Genomic DNA, 14,445 nt, shown 5'->3' with positions numbered 1-14,445 from the left:
AAGAGGAGCAGAGATGAGAGTAGGGAGAGTAGTAAGAACGCGATCTTCCCTCACACACCTGCATATTCTCTTTGCTACAGCCGTTAGCCCTCAGAGAGCTTTCTAGGCAATGCCCCGAGCAAGGTCAGGGAGACGAAGCTCCCCTGTATACTCACAGCCCCTTCTGGTAACATAATTTGCTTGCTTACGTGTTTGTTGTGCTTTGCGCTATCTCAAAGTGTGTGTGTGACCTCTGTCGTGCCCAAGTATCTGAAACAGGATCGGTTTGGCTTCCGCGTTTGAGGAAGTAAGTGCCAGACAAAGGAAAGTCTGATTAGGCTGTCCCTTTGTCATGATAGAAAAAGGAGACTTAAAGGGGGAATGGAATAAGGTGAGGTTGTTGATGAATATTAAAAGTCTTTTTAAGCTGGGAATCTCTCTCCTTCAAAGGTGGCAGACAGAAAGCCCAGGTCCTCAACACTAGCCTGATGCACTCGGAGTCTGAACTGGACAGCGATGAAGCCATCTTCACGTGGCCTGACCGTGAGAAAGGGAAGCTGCTCCGTAGCCAGAATGGCTCCTTGCGCAATGGACAAGTGATGCTCAAACCCAAGAACCAGAGGGAGGAAATCCTATAGCTCCTCTCAGGCGGCCTTTTGCTGGAGCTCAGTGGGAAAGGCCATTCCCGTCCCTATCCTACAAGGGCCTTTGGAGGCCAGTTTGATTAGGAACAACGCTGCTAACTCGTTTCACAGAAAATAACTTTGTGGGTTTCTTTTCATTCAGTTAAAACTGGTTGTACTTGAATTTGAACTTGAAGGGAAATCAAAGGGAGGAGAAGGCAACTGTGAACCCCAGGCGACGCGTCAGGAAAGGACAGAGCTGGCATCTGGAGAGCGGCAGGACAGAACCACTTGGAGCAACTGTGAATGTGCAGGACCCTCCTCGCCCACCTCAGACTGCAGCGGAGGAATCGCCCATGGACTCCCAGCTCACTGGCCTTGGGAGCTCCTCGGAGAAGGAAGGTCAAGGCTGTGCTTTGAGCTGTGCTCTGAGCTCCCTTCAGGCTCCAGTAGCCCACCATGGGCTACTTGTGCTGTCGAACACCTTTCTTCTCTTTTACTCCCACCTTCCCTAATGGTTTAAGCACTATTTTAATTTAGATTTGTCCTTTCACATGCACTTGGCTGCGTTTGGAGTGTAGAGGAGGGGGAATCTAAACACTGTGGTCACCCTCCATCAGCTTGCAGGTAGGAGAGGGTTTTGTAGCTGTTCTAAATTACTGTCAGGCTTTTCTCGCTGGGAGTGTTGATGGCACGGTGCCTGTTCAGATGTGGAAAGCTGACCTATCTGTGGTAATTGGCTGGGCGCGCAGACCCCCTCCCGCAGCGAGCTCTCCTGCTGGGTACCAGAGCCAGGAGGGGCCACCAGCCTTTCCTGCCTGATGGCTGGCTTTATTCCAAAGCTGTGAGATGTTGTTCAGTGGCCCCAGCACCTTCTGTTGGTCGCCAAGCCGTCCGTGAGTCTGGACATTAACCATATCTTAGTTATGAAACGCCATATACTATGGGGTTTTGGGTTTTTTTTCCTTAAAATTTGCACAAGCCAGGCAACCAGGGGTTGGTACCTTCAGTTCCCAGCAGCAGGCTGCTCCCTTGGCTGGCAGCTTAGTGGCCTCATGTTCTTACGGCTGAAGAGCCCTGTGTGCTCCTAACGTAGAGCGAAGTACACGCTTGGTGTCCTTCAGTCGGCGGAAAAGGGAACTCTCGGTACCTGAGGGCATCGCGTGGTGAGCGCCAGCAGCGAGTGGCCAAGTGTCTCTGGGAGGCAGGCGTGTGGCGGTCCTTTCCCATACCCGCCCCTTTGTCTCACTGTGCTGCTTTCATGAGTTGCACCCCCGTCCTCGGGCAGAAACCGGCCTCTTGCTGGCATGAAGGATGCTCCTCTGTGGATGGGTGGGCAATTTATTGCCTTTCTTTGTGTTTAATTTAAAAACTGGAAACTTGTTTCATTGGCTTTTTTTTTTTGAGCTATGAAAGCCAAAAGGCTTTATCCTCCTTGGTTGTATTTATATTGCTGCACTACTGATTTGTGTTGAGATAGATGAAGATTAAATACTATTGAATGCGAGGGAACATTCCCTCACTGAATGTAGTCATGGCTGCTGCTAAGTTTATTTTTCTGGGCAATCAGCTGTCTTCCTCAGGCACCAGCTCTGGAGCCTGCTGCTCTCCCGAGCACCGAGGCATTACCCTCCTGCCCTCCTGGTTCCGCCGGGCACGGCGCTCGCCTCTCGCTTGCCTGTGTCACGGCGCGGGCCACCCTCCGGCTCGTGTCTGGCACACAGCTGGTGTTCTGAGCCAGGCTCCCCCTTCCTGGGCTGCTCCCGCACCCGCTCTCCCGACGGCTCCCTCCCTCCCAGCCCGCCCGGGACCACACACAGGGACGCGGACACCGCGATGCTCCCCGCGGCGTGCTCAGCGCTGGCTGCAGCCGCTGTTGTGAGCTGTGTGATGGCCAGACGCTTAACTCTTGGGTGACGCTCCCCTCTGGTGCGTTTCCCTTTGTTGGGGTGTAAAATGAACAAACTACGAGGAAAGGAGGCCTTGAAGCCGCAGGGGTTGATCCAATGTGGTCCTGGGACTGAGCCTGGAAGCGGGTTGTGCTGTTAGAGGAGAGCCGTGGGACTCGCGCTGGTGCTGGTCCTTGGGGCACGCGTCCTCTGAGCCTCTCGCTCCCGCCCGTCCCAGGGATGTCCCCCTGCGGTAGGTCGGGGCTGGGGACGGTGGTTCAGCCATCGGGTGCTCCCTGCTGCAGAGATTGCTACCCTCACAGGAGACGCAGAGCGTGCTTTCAAGCGAGACTGGCTTCTTGTTACGGAAGAGAGAAGGATTATGATCTGTTAACGCCAACCCCTTTGTTTAGCTGAGGCCGTTTTCTTCGTCCTTACACTTCTGTGGGGTACCCAGCGCTTGGGTTGGGATGTGCCGCCCGCCAAGGCTGGATTTCGTGGTGGGCTGTGGCGCTCCCTCCGCGCCGAGCGGCTCGGTTAGGATGGCTTCCTCGCTCCTTAGTCATTTGTCATGGCTGAGCGCAGGTTTGTGACAGCGCATGGTGTGAGCTCCATTAGACTTCTGGCTCCCATCAGCGTTCCTGGGCTGTGCAGCCCTTTTCCTCGCTCCACACCTTAACCCGCGGTGCCTCTGAGCCCTCGCCTTCGCAGGGCTGTGAGAAACGGCGACACGCAGCAACTGGCCTTGTGGGAGGGCGAGGGCCCGTGAAGCTGACGGAGGCAAGGAGACCCCCCCCAGGCTGAAGGCAGTAGCTTTTGGCCCAGCATAGGACCCCCCTGAGCCGGGGCCGGGGCGGACTGTCTGCTTGAGCGCGTGTTAATGCAGAGCTCTCCCAGGGTGTGTGCGTGGACAGCAAACGTGTCGGCTTTGAAATCCCTTGCCACCCTCTCCTCCTCCCCCGTGGCGTCGCTGACATGGCTGCTGGGTTGTCACCCGAGCACCGCGAGCGGGGCTGACCTTGCTCGGGCAGGTTTCTGCATCGCTATGCATTATGATTTCACAATTAGAGACACTGGCTACAAGTTACCCACGTGGGGAAGTTAAAAGCTGAGACATCTCTTACGTGAACCCTCAGCTTCACTTGGTTTTGTTTTCTTCTTTAAAATGTTCAAACACTGGTTAAGATGTTTCACGCAAATGTTGCATTCTAGTTTTAAAATAGTTTGCTCTTAAACCTTTTCTTCATTCTGTTGTAGCGGGGGCTGCCCAACCTGTCTGAACTTTGGTTTAACAATGTTTGTTGATTGCAGTGTTACTTGGATCAAGACTAAAAGTAATTTTTTTAAACAAAACGTTTCTTGCAAATAAACAGGGAAGATGTTTTGCTGCTGCTCAGCTTGCTTCTTTCTCCAGTTCCAGCTGTGGGGTGGTTCCCAGTGACCCCACTGTGCTCTGTGTAAGCATCCCAAGTCCCCCCTCGTTCCTTGTGCCCGGCAGCGGGCTCTGGGCAGGCGCTGCTGGACGGGGGGCTGCCTTTGCTCCAGCCCCCCATGGCTCGCAGTGGGGCTCCATGGCCAGCGTGGCCACCGGGGCTGCCAGGAGCCTGCTTGACAGACGGCCAGCTCCGCTCCTTGCCCAGCGGCCAGTGCAGCAACCTTGACATGTTGGTCACTGTGCTTTGCGGAGGGAGCAGGAGATGCTGCGGGCCCTGTGCTTGTGTTTTGACCCCTGGTTTGTTGATCTGCCCCAGCTTTAGCACAACTGTAATTCGCTTCTGCTATTTCAAGTCCACTTTTGGCCTAAGCCCCCAAAGGCTCTTGCCCCTGGTCTCCTGCTGACCAGGTCCGGAGTCCCCTGTCCTGCCTGGGGCTGTTCCCTGACAGCCGAGGCAGGGGCCGACTGCTAATTTTCACTGGAAAGTAAAATAACAGCAGCATTGGGGCTCAAGCTGCACCCACACCTGGGATAACTGTTCCTCCCTATGGAGCAGAGGAACATTTATTAATTAGTGGAGTCCTTGAAGGAGATTAAGAAGGCTGCCCAGCTGTCACTGGGGCTGGCTGCTGGAGGGAACGCGCTTTAGCACCTTGGCAGCCAGAAGGGACCCGCGGTGGCACCACGGGACACGGATTTTTCAGAGAGGGGAGGAGGCTCACCCTCAGAGCTGCCCTTCAGTCCGTGCGCATCTCACGCGGTGCAGGGGTTTGCTGGAGCCCTCGCGGTTCACGCTGCTCAATGTCACCGAAGGACAGGGGCAGCCAAATCTGCTGGGCTCCCCGGCCCTCTGCCTTCAGAACGGAGCTGGGGAGAGCCCGGGTTTCTCCCTGCCCCACGGCAAAGAGCTGCTCCTGCCTGTGGCTGCGTCCCCTCCCTGGGGGATCTGGGTCGGGTCTGGAGCCTCCTGGTTATTTGGGAGAAATCTCAGAGAAATAGGTTTTATTGCAGGAGTTTCACAGCTCAAGAAACCGACGCAGTGGTGACCGCGGCCAAGGCAGCAGCTGGAGGACTCTGCCCAGCGCCGCGGCGGCTGTTCCGGCGTTCCGGGGGCAGAGCTGCCCGGGGAAGCCCCGGGGCCCCTCGGGAAGGGGGTGCGAGGATGCGGCCGCTGGCACTGCGACGCTGTGGGCGGCCGAGGCCGAGAGCCGGGTCCCAGTCAGAGCGTGACCGAGCCGGGGAGCTCAGTGCAGCTGCAAATACAACCCCCAGCTCCGCTTCTCCCTCCCTAAGCAGCGCCCGTGGTGAGGAGGAGTTAAAAAAGAAAAAACCTCTGGCAGAAGCCTGGGGGGAGAGCAGAGCTTTGGTTTTTTCTCTCTCCACACACATTCTCACCCCTCTGCTTGCACTGTCCTTGCTCCGACCATGTGGATTTGGCGCTGCTCCCCAGCGCCTTCCTCTCATTAGGATTCCCTGAATTGCTGCTGCTTTACCTCTTCCAGCCGGGCTCTCCCCAGCCTCGGCGGCCGCCCTGCCAGCAGCTCCCGCACCGCACCTTGCCAAGGCCCCCACAGCCCTGGGGGGGGACACGGGTACGGTTATGGGAATGGTAACGATCTGCTCGTTAAGCTCCGAGGTGGCATCGCTGGGATGATGGACGTGGGCAGCCCCTGCCAGCAAAGGGCACTGCAGGGATGCCGGTGGCTCCTGGGGAGCTGGGGACACCGCGGCACTGCCAGCACCCCCCGGCCATGGGGGCTGCCCCCAAGGCCGTGTCAGGGCGGCAGAGCAGGGACAGGAGCGTTCGGCCAGGATTTGCAGGGGGCTGGGCTGGAGGAGCGACCCTGTGCTGGCTGTGTCCCGCTGGGAACGGGTCACCCTGCCCCAGCCCGCCCCACTCCCCACCGCCAGCACCCCACACCTCCCTCCTGGCCAGGCACAGACCCTGCCGTCGTCCCTGGGTCGCTGCTGGCCCCATGGGGCAAGTTACAGGCATTTTGGGGCTAGCGTGGCTGGCTCGGGACAGGGGCTTTGCACAGCATCCCTGCGGCAGCCGCCTCTTCCCTTCTCCTGCTGCTCCTCCTGCCGAAGCAGGGCCCCGAGGGGCGTCGGGGTGCCATGCGGGTGCTGCCGTGCAGGCCCACGGGCGCCATCACCCTCCGTCCATCCGTCTGTCCGTCCGTCCGGGGCCCGTGCGCCGAGTGAGTCCGTCTTTCCATTGTTCAAACAATCTCTTTTCCACACTCAGTGCCAAAGCCTCCCCGCTTGCTCCCGCACGCGCCAGTATATTTAGCTGCCTCTAAGCCTCTACCTTTCCTTATATAGGAGAGGCCAAACGAATTTCGCACTCTCATTATTAATAGCCTGAGAGGAGCTCTTAGGAGGCTGCCAAAAATAGCAGGCAAACAGAGCGCACCCGGGGTGGGGAGGGCGTCGTGGCAGGCAGGCAGCCGCCGGGACCGCCGCGGGAGGCAGGGACGCCGCTGCTTTTTCTGGCTTTTCCCGTTGGGAACCCCACTAAGGTGTCTCCTGGCATCCTGCCCCTGCTGCAGCCCCGAGCTGGGGGTCCCCCTCGCCCCGCCAGCCCTCCGCAGGGAGAGGTAGGACCGGCCGGAGCCCGGGGGCGGCGGGGTCCCGGGGTGGGCAGAGCAGCCCCATACCCGCCGCCTGTGCTGCGCCGGGTGCTGGGACAGCCACCTCGAGGGTGTTGGGGACACCCAGAGCGGGTGGCCCAGGGCAGCCCGGGGATCCCTGTCCCTCGGAGGTCCCCCCAGCCCAGGGGAACCCCTGTGGCTACGGTGGTGACAAGTTTCACCCTCCCGAGCACCCCACAGGCTCCGCTTTGCCCCCTGAGCTGCCCCGGGCTGATGCTGGGCCCAGCAATGCATGCCGGCTCTCCCCATGGCGTTGCTCCGGGACCCCCACCCGGGGGACACAGGGCAGGTGGCGGGGGGCAGAGGCGCCTGGCTGCGTGCGGCTGGCAGCCCTGGCTGCCTCGTCGAGGAGGGAGAGGGTTTCTCGGCAGGGATCGCCCAGGCAGTGTCCCCGGAGCCAGGACACACCACGAGCCCTGTGCCGGGGCACCGAGCCTGGGCTGGGGCACGCGAGGAGAGGTTGCGGGGTGGCCAGCGAGTGGAGGGTCTTCACCTGCACCCGGAGGCATCTGCATCCCAGGCAGGGTCTGCCTTAAATCCCTCCCTCCCTCCCTCCCTGGCGAGGAACTTCTCCCGCTGAACTGGAGGATGCTGCAAGCTCCTGCGGACGAGCCGGAGGAGTCCTGTGGCAAAGTCAAGGCGAGCGGGGAAGCGGCGTGCTCCTGCCGGCTGTCACCGCTGCCACCAGCCGAGCCCGCAGCCGGACGGTGTCACCTCCAGGACCGTGAGTGACCGTGCGGGGTCTGCGGGAGGTGCGGGGTCTGCAGGAGGCAGCGGGGCTTTCCCTGCCGCCGGCGTTTAACCTTCAGCGAGCCCGGCCGGTGCTGGGATGCTGCTGCCGCCGCTCGCAGCCCCGCGCTCGGCTCCTGGCGTGGGCAGGGAGGGGGCAGCCCCGGGGCTGGGGGTCATGGTGGCCCCCCACTGCTCAGGCCAGGCAGGGCAGAGGAGCGGGGGCAGCAGCAAACTCTCCGTGGGGTTGTGGGGGGGCAAAGGGGCACCCCCAGCAGGTGCCAGCTGCAGGGGGGTGGGTGGGGGGTGCTTGGGTCGGTGGGCAGCGCAATGGGCCTGTGGGTGCACCCCTGCAGCGGGTCTGGTTGCCCCCTCCCCAGGGAGACGGGTGCCCTCGGCCTTGCAAAGTGGGGACTCCCCACACCGGTGGGACGGGGCGGGAAGGGAAACCCAACTCCTGGGCACCTCGGCATTGTATTTTGGACACGCACGGGGGGAAGCGCTGGCCACCATGGCTGGGTGCACCAGGGCTCCACGGGCCACGCACCCGCAGCCCCGAAATGGGCAATGCCTGCAGGCGAGGGGGGCTGAGGTGCTCCCCCAGGCACCCCCCGGCCAGCGCTCCCCTCGCACCCACCTCCCTCCTCATTCCTGAGCTTCTTAGTGTTTTATTAAGGCGCTCAGCGGCTGGAGTGGCTGCTGCAGTGGTTTTGCTGGGGATGGATGAGCCGGGGGGAGATGTTGGAGGAGGGGGGGGCAGCGCTGAATAGTAAAACTTGGAAAGGCCCCTGCGAGGCAGCGACTGCAGAGCGCGGCCGGGCACGCGGCGCCGGGGGGAGCGGGGAAAAAAGATGCTTCCTTTTATAGACAGGCTGGGGCTGTTGGGTGCCGTGCAAGCGTGTGGGTGCCACCACGGCCGACCCGGCAGCCCCCCCCGGCTCCTCTGCCTCCCCCCTGCAAGGCCGTTTGCCCCCGGTGCCGACAAGTCGCCCTGCCCGGGGCAGGGAGCTGCTCTAGGGGCAGGTGGGGGACTCAGGCTCTGCCTAGTTTGGGGGCTTCTGGCTGGTGTGGGGGCACGGAGGAGCTGTGGGAGCGGGGCTGCCCCAGGACAGAGCTCCCGGAGGGCTTCTGCTTGGGGACGCTTCAGCGTGGGGACACATCTGCAGCCGTCAAGGGCAGTGCTGGGGCTGGGGAGGGCTCGGCGCCGCCTGCGGGGCTGGGGGCACCTCCAGGACTGCGGAGGAGCTTGCACTGGTGACCGGACCATTTGGGCACAGGGAGGGCTGTGGGGCAGAGATGGGCTGTGGGGCAGGGCAGGGGCAGGGAAGGGCGTTGGGAGCGTGCAGGGGTGGCCTGGGCTGGGATCAGGCGAGGCGAGGTGGCCCGGATGCGGCGAGCATCCCGTGGAGCTGGGTGCAGCTCCCCAAGGTCATGGAGAGAGCCCGGCCGAGGGCTGCGGGGACCATGCCGTGGGATGGGGTTGTGTGGCCCCCCCAGGCTGGGTGTACCTCCATCGCCGCAGTCCTGGGAGGCTGCCCAAGGTCAGCCGAGGTGGCTGGAGGGGGGGTGCGAGAGCCCTGACCCTGCTCCCTGGCTCCCAGCGTTTGGGGTGGGTGCGGCCGCTGGCTTTGGGCTCCTGCTGTGCCCCAACAGCCCCTGGGATTCCCTGCCCCCCTACAGCAAAGCTCTGCGGCAGCATCCCGCTGCGCTGCGGGGCCGGGGGAGCCCAAAGGGTTAAGCGGGTGCATCTCTGCAGCCTCTGTCCTCAGGACACCTGCTCAGTCGGCTTTTTGAGGGGGGAACAGGGGTGCTGCTCCGGCTGGACGTGCTCTGCCCCACCGCTGCTGCTGGGATGGGGACTTGGGTCCTGGGAGCCAGGTCTCTGGGGTCCCCAGCACTGAGTCCCTGGGGACCAGCCATGGCAGAGGCCCTGGGGTGCTGGTGGAACATCCTGGGGAGGCCATGGCTGTGCTGGCAGCAGCCCTGAGCCCCGTGGTTGTTGCTGGTGTCTCTGGGGGCCACCAAGCAGTGTCTCGGCTGCCTGTGGGTTCTGTGAGCGGGCCCAGTGCAGTGAGCGTGTACTTGGCACCCACCGGCTCCTTGGAGAGAGCTGCAGCGCCTGTGGCCACGGCTCCTGGCGCTGAGTCACGGCCATGCCAGGCCTCGCCAGCCCCGTGTCCCTCCTGCCTGTCTCCGGGCCCCCCACGCACCCCTAGTCCTGGGAGGGGGCAGGGCTGGGACCACCAGGATGGCTCCCTGCACCCGCCATCACACTGCTTCACCTGCGAATTTAGGGTTAGGAAGGTCACTGGGGTCAAGGCAGGGCTGGGCTGTGGTGACATTCACCCCTCGGTCACCCTGCCCTGGCCACACCGTGCCGGGGATGGGGAGTCCCCCCGTGCATCCCCCTCACGGTCTGCAGCCCCTGAGATCTCGGCTGAACCCCCCCTCCCGTGGGCAAAGGCATCTCCAGCCTCCCCTGCCCAGAGCTGGGGTGGGGGCCCAGACCACACCACCCCCCCCCCCCCCCCCCAGGTCCTTCTCCTGGCCTTGCAAAGGAGCCAGGCAGGGTGGGGGGAGGTGGGTCCCCCCCAGCACTGGCCACGGCTGCACCGAGCTGCGGCTGCTGCTCTGGCACTCGGGCTGCGGTGGGGAGGGGGACGGGGAAGTGCGGGGTGAGGGTGCTGGGGTGCTGCAGGGCGCTGGCGCAGTGCGGGGTGCCGGGAGGTTGCATGCTGGGTCGATGGGGGGGTCCCCCTGCAGATGCGGCCCCAATTGCAGGCACCCACTTCCACCGCTTGTGTTGGCTCACGGGACACAGCACTTGGCCCCGGCTCCGTCTCCTCAGAGGTGCAGCCCCCCACGGTGCCCCATGGCCCAAACTGCTGAGCCTCACCGTGTCCTGGGGCATCCCACCACCCGCGAAGGGCAGCCACCGGCCAAAATACTGGGCGGCGGGCGCATCCACAGCCTGAGCACCCCACGGCCGGTGCAGAGGGTCTGTGTCCCAGGCACACGCGTCGGCCGCGGCGCTGTCTCGCTCTCCGAATGCAGGGGTCCCCTTGCTCTGGCACGGTCGCGGGCACTCTGGCACCGTACGGGCAGTGCCACAGCTGAGGATGCACTTGGGGCCGGGCGCAGGCAGAGGCTGGATCCGGGGGTGGGCGAGAGATGCTCCCCACAGCCCCTGCCCAGCCTCGGGCTTCACTGCGGCCGCTGGCTCCTGCCAGGGTCCCAGCGCCGCCGGGAGCGGTGTGTGGCCCCGCATGCCCAGCCCCATGCTGCCCACCTCTCCCTCCCAACCCTACATACTTCTTCATATGCCCATATGGAGTCGGCCGGCGTTATGGAATGTTAAGAAGTATGTATTTTTGGGCTGGGACCCCAGCGCCGGGACCCTTCCCCACCAGCACCAGCCCAGGCGGCGCCTCCGGAGAGACGGTGCGTCCCTGGGGCTGGTAAAAAGGAACCAGATCAACTTGCAACTGGATTTGGTCCCCTTCAACCAGCTGCAGCGGCGCATTCGCTACGGCACCTGCTGCGCCCCCGCCGCCCCAGCCCGAGGGGCTGCCGCCGGGTGGGCTGGCTGCGTCCTGCCCCAGGAGGGCTCTGCGTCAGGAGTGGGCGCAGGGAGCTGGGAAAGGGGGTTTGCAAAATGGGATTTAGGCCGTTTTTTGAGGCTGCTCGAGGGAGGGGAGGCAGCCGGAGGGGCTGCACCTCCGCCGTCGGGCGGGGGACATCTCTGCGCTGCCCAGGCCACCCGCGCTGCCCGTTGGCCTCCTCGTAAACCGCGGAGCTTCAGCGGTCCTGAACCCTCGGGCAATGCCCCATAAAGCCGCAGAGACCACGGCACAGGCGTGGGGAGCCTCCCGCGCCCGGCGCGTCGTGCCCACCGCAGCCCCGGCACCCCCCGTCCCCGCGAGGGGGTCGGGGGCAGGGTGTTCCCCGGGTCGGAGCCCCGGGGGCGGGGGAGCCGCGGCCCCGCTGCCCGGCCAAAGGTGGAGGGCGGTTCCGCCCCAGGCTTTGGGAAAACGAAACTGCGCGGAGCCGTTTCTCAGGAATTCGCGGCCGTGACGTCACCCGAGGGCCGTGTCGCCAGCACCGGGCACCGACGCAGCTCAGAGCGCTCGGCGGCGGCGGCCGGAGAGGTTGGTGGCACAGGGTGCCGGGGCCCCACGGTGGGTGTTTGGGGACGCCCCTTTTCCCGGGGGCGGGGTGTTACAAAGGTGGGGGGCTGCTCACCCCGCTGGGCTGGCGGAGCGGCCGGGGAGCCCCGGGCTGGGAAGAAACGCGGGGTCTGGTGGTGGGGGGGTGGTGGGGTGGTGTCTCTGCTTTTGGGGGGGGGGGTGACGGGGGCTCCTGGGGGACGGGGGCGGTGGCTGTGGGAGCTGTGGCCGGCCCCGCTCGCCGCCCCCACCACCCTGGGAGGAAACTCTTGCACTTGTTCCCCGCAGGACCAGGCTCGGAGCGCACCCCGCACACCTCCCGCTCCAGCGCTGCCCGCCCAGGACAGCCCACCATGGGTAAGCGGCGCGGGGGACGCGGGGCACCGGCCCCTGGGCACGCACCGAACCTCCCTCCGCTTTCGAGCGGGGGCTGAGTGGGGCCTGAGGGGCTCGGGCCGGCCGGGTCTCCCTCCCCCACACCTCGGGGAGGCGCCGCCCGGGCGGGGGGAGGCGCCGCGATGCTCCCGGGAAGGGGCAGACGCGGCTCCGGCGGGCAGGAGGGAGCCGGGGGTGCGGGCAGGGGGTGGAGGAGCCCCCCCCGCTGACAGCCCTGCCGACTGACCGCCCGCCATCTCTCCTTCGTTACAGGTTTTCTCGGCATTGTCATGGGGGCGACCGCAGGGCTCGGTAAGGCCCTGGGGGGCGCGGGGTGGGGGGGGGCGGTGCCGTGCGGGAGTAAATCACTTTGGCGGGGCGTCACGCCGCAGCTCTGCCCACCCAGGGCCCTGTCGGGGGGTGCCGCCCCCTGCCCAAGCGCTGCCCCCAGCGTGCAGCACCCCCTTGAAGCCCCCACTAGGGAAGTTTGGCCCCGGGACCTGCACCACTCGCTCTGTCCGGGCTGTCCCGGCCGGGCTGGAGCTCTGCCTCCACGGCCCCCCCGTTTCGGGGCTGGGGGACGCGTGTGGCTGAGGAGTGACGCGGGTTTTGCAGCCTGGGGACACGCACACACCCCCCCCACACACACACACCACACACCCGGAGCCTTTGCATCTCTCCCGTGCCCCCCCGCTGTATCTGACCCCCAAATAAAGACCCCTCGACGCAGTCTCCGCATCCTCCCCCCCCGCCCCACGTCGTGATGCGCCGAGCGGGGCCGGCCCCGGGGCGGGACGGGGGAGGGTCCAGCGGAGCAGCCTGGTCTGGTGGGAGGTGTCCCTGCCCCGGGCAGGGGCTTGGAACTAGATGAGCTTTTAAGGTCCCTTCCAACCCGAACCGTTCTGCGACGCTGCGATCGGCAGCGCTCGGGTCCCTGCCCGGTGCCATCGCAGGGCTGGCAGCGGGGACCCGGCCGGGCTGGGGGCTGCCAGTGCCGGGGAGGCTTGGGGTGCTGCGGCGCGGGAGGGGGCAGCGCTGGCCTGAGCCTGAAGATGTGTCCGCAGCCGCTGCTACAGCCCCGCACGCCTCCTCTCCTCTCCTCTCCTCGCCTCGCCTCGCCTCGCCTCTCCTCTCCTCTCCTCTCCTCGCCTCGCCTCTCCTCTCCTCTCCTCGCCTCGCCTCGCCTCGCCTCGCCTCGCCTCTCCCTCTCCCTCTCCAAGACTAGGGTGTCCCCATCTCCTCACCCCACAGCCCTCGCTCCCCACTCTGACACCTCTGTCATAGAATCATAGAATCGCTGAGGTTGGAAGGGACCTTTAAGATCATCGAGTCCAACCTTTAACCTACCCTGACAAAAGCCACTTCTAAACCATGTCCCTAAGTGCCCCATCTACCCTTTTTTTAAACACCTCCAGGGATGGTGAATCCACCACCTCCCTGGGCAGCCTATTCCAATGTTTAATAACCCTTTCAGTGAAGAAATGTTTCCTAATATCCAATCTAAACCTCCCCTGACGTAACTTGAACCCGTTTCCCCTCGTCCTATCACTTGTCGCCAGGGAGAAGAGGTCAGCCCCCATCTCTCTACAACCTCCTTTCAGGTAGTTGTAGAGGGTGATAAGGTCTCCCCTCAGCCTCCTCTTCTCCAGGCTAAACAACCCCAGCTCCCTCAGTCGTTCTTCATAAGGTTTGTCCTCCAGACCCCTCACCAGCTTTGTCGCCCTTCTCTGGACACACTCCAACACCTCAATGTCCCTCTTGTAGCGAGGGGCCCAAAACTGAATGCAGTAGGCCCAAAACTGTCCTTCCTGGGCGCGTTGGTGGCAGGGGAGATGTGGGTCGCAGAGACCCCCCCTAACACCGCGGTCTCCTGCCTGCAGGATTGGCAGCCGTCGGTGTCCCGATGGCCATCGGTGCGCTGGGGTTTACAGCAGCCGGCATCACCGCTGGGTCGGTGGCTGCCAAGATGATGTCGGCAGCTGCCATAGCCAACGGCGGAGGAGTGGCTGCTGGCAGCACTGTGGCCGTGCTGCAGTCCATCGGTGAGTGGGGAGTAAAAGGAGTTCGCACAATGTTTTACAGCTTTGCTGTCAGCCGGGCCAGCTTCGAGCCATTCCACTTGGGGGAGCTCCCCCAGGCAACGGGGGGCAGTGGGGGCCCCATGCTGGGGCTGGGGGGCTCGGGCTGATTCCTCCTCCTCTTCCTCAGGGGCAGCAGGAGTCCCCACAGCTGCGAAGGCTGCCCTGACGGCCATCGGGGCTGCCACCGTGGCTGCTCGGTTCTGACGAGCTGTGACCGCACCAGGCCCCTCGCTGATGTCTGCTGTGACCGCGCAACACCAGACCACTGCTGGGACACCCCCCCCGGACCCCCACTGGGACCCCCTGCATCTCTCCCATGCTGTTGCGGAGGCTTACAAGAAAATTAAATCAGGGAGGTGATAAACTCAAAATAAACTTTATTCTAAGCAAAGAACTTGATGCTAACCAAAATTCTTTAAGACTCCAACATAATTAATAAACCACAGGTTCAGCATGTAAAATGGAACTAATACTACGTAGAGGACGTAAGAATTCCTGAGTTCTGGAAACGAGG

The 14,445-nt window shown here is 63.6% G+C and overlaps 2 protein-coding genes across 6 annotated transcripts in view; both read left to right on the top strand.

Moving 5' to 3' along the window:
* The window catches only part of KIAA0319L (KIAA0319 like), a 33,349-nt gene extending 31,216 nt beyond the window's left edge, over positions 1-2,133 (top strand). For both annotated transcript variants that reach the window (XM_054223434.1, XM_054223433.1), the window contains one exon: positions 430-2,133. In XM_054223434.1, coding sequence (XP_054079409.1) covers positions 430-617 — 188 coding nt within the window. In that variant the 3' untranslated portion in view covers positions 618-2,133. The remainder of the gene's footprint in view (positions 1-429) is intronic.
* A 9,177-nt stretch (positions 2,134-11,310) lies between these two features.
* LOC128918766 (interferon alpha-inducible protein 27-like protein 2A) lies at positions 11,311-14,325 on the top strand. Of its 4 annotated transcripts, none has more exons than XM_054223344.1 (5): positions 11,313-11,457; positions 11,764-11,832; positions 12,124-12,162; positions 13,731-13,892; positions 14,059-14,325. In XM_054223344.1, the coding sequence occupies exons 2-5, from the start codon at positions 11,829-11,831 to the stop codon at positions 14,133-14,135; spliced, it is 282 nt and encodes a 93-aa protein (XP_054079319.1). In that variant the 5' UTR covers positions 11,313-11,457; positions 11,764-11,828; the 3' UTR covers positions 14,136-14,325. The 4 variants fall into 4 exon arrangements, with proteins under 4 accessions (XP_054079322.1, XP_054079319.1, XP_054079321.1 ...); XM_054223343.1 differs by having other exon boundaries at positions 11,363-11,487; XM_054223347.1 differs by lacking the exon at positions 12,124-12,162 and having other exon boundaries at positions 11,311-11,457.
* The last annotated feature ends 120 nt before the right edge of the window (positions 14,326-14,445 follow it).

Source organism: Rissa tridactyla, chromosome 18 (assembly GCF_028500815.1).
Source record: "Rissa tridactyla isolate bRisTri1 chromosome 18, bRisTri1.patW.cur.20221130, whole genome shotgun sequence".
Lineage (NCBI taxonomy): Eukaryota > Metazoa > Chordata > Aves > Charadriiformes > Laridae > Rissa > Rissa tridactyla.
The sequence above is the reverse complement of the archived record's forward strand: the minus strand, read 5'-3'. Positions and strand labels throughout refer to the sequence as shown.